This window comes from Phoxinus phoxinus (assembly GCF_949152265.1).
Source record: "Phoxinus phoxinus genome assembly, chromosome: 16".
Taxonomy (NCBI): Eukaryota; Metazoa; Chordata; class Actinopteri; order Cypriniformes; family Leuciscidae; genus Phoxinus; species Phoxinus phoxinus.
The window spans coordinates 31,372,256-31,382,803 of record NC_136891.1 but is presented as its reverse complement, the minus strand read 5'-3'; the positions used below and the strand labels follow the sequence as shown (position 1 = coordinate 31,382,803).

General features: G+C 40.1%; 1 protein-coding gene across 1 annotated transcript in view; it reads left to right on the top strand.

Moving 5' to 3' along the window:
• The window catches only part of ino80 (INO80 complex ATPase subunit), a 39,462-nt gene that overhangs the window by 20,436 nt on the left and 8,478 nt on the right, over window positions 1-10,548 (top strand). Inside the window, 4 exon segments of the mRNA XM_079584592.1 lie at window positions 497-499; window positions 501-638; window positions 2,884-3,109; window positions 10,128-10,255. Coding sequence (XP_079440718.1) covers window positions 497-499; window positions 501-638; window positions 2,884-3,109; window positions 10,128-10,255 — 495 coding nt within the window.

The window sequence follows — 10,548 nt, the reverse complement described above, 5'->3', positions numbered from 1 at the left end:
TTTTCTTTCTCTCTCATCACATGTCCCTTCACACCTCATCCATCATTAGCTCACAGTCTCCTCTAAATGAAGTTGACAGGTCTGTTTATTCTTGTCACTTTGTGGATGCAGACAGGAAACAGAGAAATATATAGGCTGGTCTTTATGATTCATGTGGGTCATTAGAGCTGCAGTTCTGACTGTGACCCCGTCTGGACGTCTGTTAGCACCGTGGTCTCATTTAGGGTATCACTTCTGCTCAGTGTGACCTCTTGACAAATGGAGCTGATGAGATGGGAGTTGGGTTTACATTAGATTAGGAGTAACTTGTTGTAGAGAGTAAAGCGATCACTAGGAGGCGCTGCAGGCCCATGTACTCCTATTTGACAAATTCAAGCATTGTGCGGGAAAAATGGCAATTCTCTCACACTCAGTCGTACGTGTTGACGTTTTGTCAGTTTGTGATTTAGTATGGTGTAATATGCTATACTGATGTTTTTTCTTTCTTTTCCTGTAGGATTTTAGTGTTCACGTCCACAGGGTCTTCGCCGATCTGTCACACCGATGTGGTGATCCACAGCAGACGCTCATCAACTAAAACGTTCAGACCGTGCCAGCCTACCCAACCACCCAAGTTTTTACTCACCGTCACACCCAGGGTGAGAAACACACAACCTTTCTCTCAGAAAACAGCATATTAACTGCCAGAAACTTTCACTTAGTTTAGCGGTTAGAAATAAATCCAGGATTCTATATGCAGTATCTCTGTTTTCTGTGTCCAGTCACTGTTTGGCAAAAGTCAGAAACTCATCAGCGTGGATTTCTACTGAGGGTGGTCAGCTGCTGACCGGGATCTCCCGCTGTCTCAGAAACAAACTTATGATCAAAAATGAAAGCCCTGTTCTCTGTGTGGCCCTCACTACAGGCCTGGTTTATTTATCCTCTTTGACCCCATGACAGATCTTCTGCTCAGCTGATCATGACCCCGGTGGAGAGTAACCAAACAACACAAGCCCACCAGTGAGAAATCAGAGGTCTTGGTTAAGGGCGGCTTCTCTGGCTGTGAATACACAGCCCATCAAAAACCACACTGCCATTTGGGATAGTCTCAAACTTTGAGATAGTCTAAAGATACTGTGAAGTGACATCTTTGGTACCGCAGGGAATGTGGAAGTCAAGACTTGCAACATTGTTTGCTGGTTCCTATCAACATTCCTATCAAACAATCCTAGCCAAACGTATAATTATTATCAGTTTAAATCTTGAAGTAACCTCATTTTAACCAATAAATCTGTTTTATTAATAATAATAATAGTGATCAAATCATTTTGATTAATCAATCTTAATGGTAATTTATTGTAATTATTTTTTATAATAATGTTATAATACATAGGTGTAGTTATTTGTATCATTATTACTTTATATAATTAATAATTTAATTATTAATAATTTAATAATTGTTTTATTTATATAATTGTTTATTTACTTATGTTTTGTTTACTTATTTTTATTATAATTATTCTTATTATTATTATAATTAATTATTGAATTTATATAATTAATAATGTCATAATTCTTCTATATTCTCCTGTATTCTTATTTTTTCTGTTTTATTTGATTGTCTATTGTTTTGATTACTTAAACTTATGTTTTCTTTTCTTATTTTTATTATAATTAATGATTTAATTTATATTATTAATAATGTCATAATTCTTCTATATTCTTATTCTTTTTTGTTCTATTTAAATTTTTATTTTATTTTATAGTAAATATTTAGTTTATTTGTGTTCATTTTATTTCTTGTATTTCCCAGTGTGAACCACTGCTCTTGACTTCTCCTATCCCTCACCTTAACCATTCTCCACCCTTTAAACCAGAAAAGATGATTTTATGATGAGTTTTATCAGAAGCATTTTCAAGCACTGAAGCCTAACCGTAACCCTAAGCCTAACCTAATAACCTAAAAATCTGGTAGATAGGAATGCTGTTCCCGAACCAGCAAAAGATGTTGACCCAGGAAAACGTCCTACTTAAGCATGTCAAGATATGAATCTTTTATAAATGAGTGTGTTGTACTGAAACATATCTGTGACGTTAATGGTTTAGTCACGTATGAAGAACTGTTTTCTTTTTCCTCCAACATCTGCTGTTAACTTGGCTAATGTGAGGCTATCTCTGTGTTATCCCAGCCCAGAGAGTCGGGATTGTGTCTGGCCACATGGCTGCACTGTGAGAATTGGCACTGCGTTGGCAAAGGCCCCTAGGCACCAGGGGCATATGGGCACTGTGGGAAAGTGATAAGATAGATTAGTTGCCTTTTTTCTCTTTATTCATGAGGGACTCTTGACCCATTGACTTTTTATGGCCACATCTGCGTGTTCGCGCTCCCATTGGTCAGCTGTTCGCTACAAAACTGGAAGCCTGGCCAAAGCTGAGCTGTTTTTCATCAGAGATAAGGAATGAAAGGAAGATAATATCATCCGCTTGTCAGCACGCCATAAAATTCTCCATAAAGCTGAAAGAGGGATAAAGCGAGAAGGAGAGGGAGAGAAAAGAAATGGCCAGTGGAAGGGATTGTGAGCGGTGTGAATCACTACAGGAAATGGTCATCTGTTACTCAAAGGCCTGTTAGCGCTGTTAGCACCGCTGACCTCTGCCACGCTTTCCTGCCAGAGCGGCGGGGTTCGGACAAAATGTCAGAAAGACAGGGTTGTGCGTGCCTGTGTGTGTGTGTGTTCACGTTCGACAACTGGAAATGATTCTTCTCCCCCCTCAAGGTCCAATTTGTTTGGTGTTTCTTAGTGATACAAAGACTGAATAGATGACAATTATCTGGAGGAAAGAACATGCATTAGTGTAAACAGCCTTGGAGGTGTTGACTAAGGAGTTTTCTTCATTCCCCAGGTGACTTCAGTTCCCATGGAACGCTACTGTCCGGATCGCAGTGCGGAGTATGAATGGAGGTTAATACGCGATGGAGGGAGTCTCATTGCTAAGCAGTGCTTCCTGTACGGATCCCCCGAGCTGGCTCGCGCCTGGGCTCAGCGCTCGCAGGCCTTCCTCCCGCAGAGCCCAGGGGGCGTCATGGCCCTGCAGCAAAGACATGGCTGGTCCTTCATAAGGATTCCAGGTAGGTGAGATCCTGGGTGGGAGTTATCATGCAAGTTTGTTTAGGTTTGTAGGTTTAGGTACTTTGGTACTTTGCTGTGAGATTTTGCGGGCAAAAATGTCTAATGTTTATTAGGAATAGTGTAGCAATTTATGAAGCACAGCAATCAAACCAAAGCAGCTTTCTTCTGGTGAACGGAGATAATTTGCGTGACCAACTTGAGCACGAGTGAAATCTGTGTGGGGAATTTTTTTTGCGCTCGCACAAACCTCTGATTGCATGGATTCCTTTCGAAATGACTGGATTTCGAAAGGAAATTTTGCAGAGGAACTGTAAATGTGGCCGCAGCTTTAGACTGAACACAAACCAGATCATCCCAGCTCCTAATGGCAAGACTTTAGGCCCTGGGGGACCCCAATGTACTGCTGTGCTCTGGGGTCAAAGTGCATTTCAATCAAAGAAAACTCACATCGTGGCTAAAAACGAGATGTAGGCCCATGGGAGAGGGCTGGGGGTCACGTAAGAGGCCACTTCTCAGGGTCGGTGCACCTCTTAGTCATTGTCACTGTTTTGGCACCAATGCGCAGCCATTTGTCACATGTTTAGCGCGGCAGTGCGATGGGACTAGTGCCAGGCGATGCTTAAGACTTATTTAGCAGATAAGACAAATTTTTGCATGAGCCTGCAGCGTGAACTGTGCGCAGGCCTGTGTTTGTGTGCGCGTTCCAGTGTAATTGCTGGGAGCAGACTGGGGAAGAGAAAGAGGTCTGGGAGCGCTTGTGAAGTTGGGAGGGGGGACAAAGCAAGGAAGTTGGACTATTGGACATTGTTTCTGCACAGCGTTAGGTAAGCGCTTTGAATGTGTGTGTGTGTATCACTCTGAATGCTCATTCACAGGCTTAAGGTGTTTCAGAGCGCACTTCTCCCATTTTCTCAGAGTCATACTGTACCCAGGGAAGGAAATGACACAAGACTGGGTAAGAGTCATTGATGTATGCAGGCGCTCCCACCACTGGCTAATGGAACTAAAGGCCGACATCTCCATATAAAGACTGGTGGAGTGTGTTTATTAGCAATAATGGGATACTATGTTGATCAATTTCTAATTATAGGACAACTATTTTTAATAGTCTTGAATAATCTAATCTTTAATATACAAAATATAACTGCAAATGAAAAAACTATGTAGAAAAAGGTTAAATAGATCAGGGGTTTTAAAACGGGGACCACAAGGCAGCCCCAGGGCAGTGGTTTTTCAACCATGGGCCTCAGCAAGCTGTCAAGGGGGCCTCAAGATGGCTATATATTTACACATATTCAAGACAAAACAAGTGTTAAAATACGCTGAGATACCCCCCCAGCCCCCCCCCCCCCCCCAGCCCCCCCAACATAAACCCCTATATAAAAAAAAAGAACAGGAGTGTCTGTGTCAGTGTCTGTGAAAACCTGGAAAGGTCTAGTGCTTGTAGACCTGAAATATATTATCTAGGGCTTGGTTTAGGCCTGTAAATATTGCTGTGGACAATGGGAGGATTTGGGGTTGAGAACAACTGTGCTAGGGGGTCTGTGTACATGTTTAGAGAATGTTATGTAAATGTAAAAAATAATATCAAAATAAATGGGTAAATAAATAAATACAGTGCTATAACAGTTCAGCACTATAATGAGTAGAAAAAAAACATAATGTAACTTAATAGACACTAAATGTTTTCCAAATAATATTTTACATTAACATACATTTTTAAAGTTGGGTCTTTACAAGAAAACTGTATAGATGCCTTTTAAATGTTGATCATATTTGGGGGTCTGTGGCATCTTAAAGATTGGAAACCCCTGATATATATTATATGAAGTTACAGATACAGTTTTGAATTGTAGCTATATTAAATAGTCATGCAAAAAATTATGATCACACAACCATGTCATACATTTAATAAAGAATCATAATAATAATACAACTTGAACTTTAGTTATAGAGTTACAGATCGAACAAATCTAGGCATGTTTACCTCTGCCTTACTGTATTTTTCTTAATCATTACTCAAACACACACACACACACACACACACACACACACACACACACGTATTGGTGCAGCCACCCATCGGGTGTTTTATACTCGTGAGTGTGTTAGCGTGTTGCTGCCGTACCTTTGGTGTCGCAGGAATTGTGGGCCGGCCACAGAAGGACAGGCTCTCTCTCACAGTAGCTCTGCACATTGTTGTAACGCGACTGCTGCTTTGAGCTGTTGTTTTGAGGGAGAGAGAGTGAGAATGCTGCAGAGCTCAGCTCACAGACAGCCTGTGGGAAACTCTGCTTTCCCTTCCTGTTCTTTCAAAGAATCTCTGCACTCCAGCAAAATGGCCGGAAATATTCCTGGCCTTTTTGATTTGGGGCCCAAACAACAGTGACTGCATAATTGTTTGCGATCTGCTCCCTCGCCCCGCCTTTCTGGCTGTGAAAAACAGCCAGGCTTCACCAAGGTGCTTGGGAACCTTATCCTTCTTTATCATGTTTTCTAGTCAATTATTTTATTTATTTATTTATTTGTTTTTAACGCCTTAGTTTGTTTATTAAAATGTATATTTGTATTATTATTACTTACCAAAAAATAAGAGCACAATCACATTGATATATCACACATCTAATAAACTTGTCTGATGCTACATTCACTTTCTTATAGTAGGAGAAGACTAGGATAGAAAATAAAGGGGTGAGAGGGGGGAACGGTATGGGAACATGACCTGGGACAGATTCGAACCCTGATTTCCCATGAGCTCCACTGCTCAATATGTCCTCAAGGCCACCACATTTTATTTTTGCAGGTCAAAGGCTGCAAATGTCATAATGTCGACCTTTCATGAAACGAGTTGCTTCCCTGATGCAGTTCTCCCTCTGCAGTTCTCCCTCTGGCCTACAGAGGTCACATGTTGCTCGGTTTTAGCCTGCTTTGCCTCTCCATTTTGTGTGAAATTGAAAATGTGGTCACATATTTTTTGTGTTTGGGTTTGTGCATAGATCCCAGGTGGGATCTGGCGAGTACAATCGATATATGACAGCTTAATGACAGTCTCTCTCATTTGCTCGTTTCACTTCCCACCTCAGAAAGATCTGTGGTCGCTTGACTGCTGCAAGACCCCATAAACAAGTGTGTGGCAGATGTGTCGCGTTTTACACAGTCTTTACCTGTAGACTTCAAAAAGACGGCTTTAGATGGAATATCCCACCGATCTGAACATTTCTTCAGCTGCTGGTCTAGGTTTTATGTCTTAAATGTTGTAATCAGCACTTTATAAAGTTTAAAGGGATATTTCACCCATTGTTTTTTTGGACCCCATTGCCTTCCATTGTATGGACAAATACAGTTGAAACATTGTTCAAAATATCTTTTTTTATTTTATTCTACAGCATAAATAAAGTCAAACATGTTTAAAACAACATGAGGGTGAGTAAATGATGACAGAATGTTTACTCTGAGTGAATTATCCCTTAATTTGGAAGTATATCACACTTCAAATCTGAGCTCATGCCCTTCTAAAGCATGAATACATCATTTATTTTTGCAACTCTACCCTGTTTTTAAGGTGCAGTAATCACAGTCACTTAACCAACGTTTGTGTGAAGTGTCATAGAGTGGAAAAACAAATATTGTTTGTGTTAAGCATCAACTTTACCCCTTGGCCCTGTGCCCATGTTTAGGTGTTGGCCAGTGGTTGTACAGGGCGTCAGTAAACACTAAAGCTAATCTTATAGCATAGAGGTCATAAGAGCCTGGTGCGTGCTTTCACCTACTGTCCCTTTGCCAGAAGAAATGTCCCTAAAGCTCAGATTGATTTAATGAAATTAGCATACAGCGGAAGGGCAATTAAGTAGGCAGCGGGGTTAATGAGCTCGCCCAGGGCTCCGTGGCAGATTTTTAAACTGGGTCACCCTCGGGTCAGACCTGAGTTCTGGACGGGAGGGATTGGATTAGAGCCGAAGCTCCTGGAAGGGCACTTTTAAGGGGTTGTCACCAGCAGGTGGGTTGGATTGATAGTGGTAACCATGGTAACTTGGTACAATGCTTGGTAACTTTGAGCTCCCCTCGGTTCGCAGTTGACAGTCGAGTTGGAAGTCATCCTGAAAGTAAATGAAGTGTCCTCTATGAGCTTTCATGCCAACACAATTTATCCATTATTTTGAAATCTAAATGATGTAGTCGCCCTGGTTAGTTTCCTCTGAAAATGTAACGAGATTAGCTTTGTTTGATAAGCATGTCTAAGGAGGACTCACCAAATGTTTTAGATGAAGTAGCATGTAAAGTCTAACTGAAAAAAACGGAGTAATTGCAGAGTCGTCAGGCTTGTGAAATAGGACGTGTGGGGGGATTTGATAAGAAGGGAATGGAAACACCAGAGGAGACTCTGTGGTGCCGGTTTCGTTGAGTTGTGGGTACCAGCGATCACATCATCCCCTTAGATCACCATCTTCATCAGGGGCTTCATAAAGGGGGATCTGGCAGCTTGTTGCCTTATTCCTCTGACGCCAGACCCATTAGATTAGAGCTTTATGGGGAAGAGCGTATGGGAGTCTCTCTTCTCTTCATGAAACCGTCCTTCTCTGTCAGAAACCTGAAACCTCTGCTTTTTGCTAAAGAAGCTATTGCTGCTGTTAGCACTGTGGGATATGGTTGTTAAACGTGTACATGCATTTCAGCAGGCAATGAAATATGATCACTCGAGCAGTCTTTAGTGGTCTAAAAGTAGTATAGTATATAATCATTATGTTGTGTAGTGTATAATAATTATTTGTGTGTAATAAGTTCTAGTAGATCTTTATAATGTGCACGCTCAGCTGCAAGTCACTGTAAATCTAAATCTAAGTTATGTAAATTTGGGGTCAGAAAAAAACAACAATATTCAGCACGGTTGCCTTAACAGAAAGAAAAAATTTGTTTTTTTCTGTTATTTAGCAAAGGATCATGTTTCATATGTTCATTTTTTATATAGTGGCTACCACAAAAATATTTAGCTCAGCAACCATTTTCAACTGTGATAAGAAAAATAAAGCAGAGTAAATAAAGTTTCTTGAGCAGCAAATCCACATATTAGACTGATTTCTGAAGGATCATGTGACTGAAAACTAGAGTAATGATGCCGAAAGTTCAGCTTTACAATCACAGGACAAAAACAATTGTTTTTAAATTGCATTAATATTTCACCAATTTTTTTAATGAAATAAATCCATTCTTGGTGAGCATGAGTTACTTATTTAAAAACATCATAAATCTTACCATCCCCAAACTTCTGAACGTTAATGTTTATTGAAATATATTTATACCAAGTGAAATGCTTTATTTCATTTTCAATTCAGAAAAAGCTTTTAATCAAGAGATGTATAAACTGAAGATGACCCATTTTAACCCTTAACGTTTTTGATAGTTTTCAAGAGAACGTCTGCTCTGTCTGAAACTGATGGTTGTGAATTTCTTCATGATTACTTTTTCTTTATTATTACCATCCTCTCTGCAAACAAATTGGTTAGATGTTATCTAGTTTTCTGATCTATGTAGTTCAGTGTAGCTGTATGTAACCCAACTATTGCAGGCTTGTTTGTTAGTTTTGAGCAGCACTTGAGGGGTCAATTAAAAGAATCTCTCGGGCTGAATATGGCCCGCGGGCCTGATGTTTGAGACCCCCTGCCTTAGAGCAAATGTTCATCTTGGTTGGAGTAAATTAGATCCATGTGGTCATTACCTTGTGAGTATGAGATTCTGGAGTATATGAGCTAATTTGAGCCATTCTCCTCCACTCATTGTAAAGGTCACACTCGTGACCCTCTCAGGGTGATGTGGGTGTTGAGTCAGGGTTCAGCTATGGTTCACATTAGCATGGACATGATGTGGTAATAGCAACATGGCCATGCTGACCGTGTGTTTGACATGCTTTTGGTACGGTCTAAGGCTCGGCCAGCAGGCCTCAAACTCTCTCTGGGGATCTCTAGATTGCTCTGGCAGCCGGCTCACTTTGTGTGTATAATCACTTTCTGAGTGCCCATAACCAGCAGGGTCATTTAACTTACCCCCCATGAGCTGCCCTTGGGGTCAAGGGTTGCACCAGTCAACAATGGGAAGCCTGAGCTTCCTCTTTTAGAAGCACTGTTGGGGTGACAGCATTGACAGCCCATTGCCACTAGATTCTCTGGTCTGTGAACGTCAGTCACATGTGCTGAGGTATTACATAACTGATGTAGATTTGATTATTTAAAAACTGAAATCTGGATTCATAAATGAAGGATGATGTGAATTACAGAAAATAATTTCAACTAAGACGAGTGAGAAAAAAAACAACACATTGTAAATGTTGACATCAATAAGCCAATAGTTATTTTCATGTTATGGCCAATATTCAACAATTATACAACATTATAATGTACAGTATGAAAAATGGAAATTAATTTTGATATTTGCTAAAGATTACATTGTGTTAGTAGTGTTTTTTTTTTAAAGATTAACTTATAGTGAACATTGGAATCTAAATGTAAAAAAAAACAAAAAATCTCTAATATTGGCCTGTAACTAATTTGGTAACAATATATCATGCATCACTAATGTTTACTGCAGAATAAGGCAGTATTTTATTTTTTAAATATGAGAAAGGTAATTCCGATAACTTCCTCCTGCGCGTAATATATTTTTTCTCTTAAGTATTTTCTTTTAATATGTTTTGTTCTTAGATGTTCAAGATATTAGTGATCAAACATATTTAAAGAACTTCACTCTGGATCGGTAACTGGGTCCAAATTTTGCTACTGAGAGTGGGATTTCTGTCATCGGTCAGTGAGGAGCAGGAAATGGAAAACCCGGAGTGGAGCTGACGCGGAGTGATTACAGGAGGAGGGGAAATTGCTGTCACTCCACAAGCTTATTCATTATATTCCTTTGATTTATCTAATCAGCTCCATTCCGACAGTGTGGGATACAGTTTGGATCTTGTGAGTTGACACATTATTTACCGTTTCTCAGTGTTTTTGAAATGTTTTTCTCCGCTTTGTTCTTCAGACAAAGAGTCTCTGATCACAGACAGCGGGAAGCTTCACACTCTAGACCTGCTGCTGACTCGACTGAAGTCTCAGGGCCACCGAGTTCTCATTTACTCTCAGATGACCCGCATGATAGACCTTTTAGAGGTGAGTACTTCCAGGACCTTCTCACAGTGGCTGACTGACAGCTCTGTGAACATTACGTAACTACGTCAGGTCATTCTGACATGTTTTTTCCTTCATGTCCACAGAAATGTGTCTACTGAACCGATTATAGATTTCTGAGGTCATGCTGTACTTGTTTTTGTTTACATGTTCAATATTTTTTGAGTGTTAATCTCACAAAAGAAGAGATGGCGAAATTTGATCAAGCATTGTGAAAGGAGTGTTTGCTGTTAAATAGCTCCATATTGTTGTAGCTGGACAAAGGCGGCTGAGAG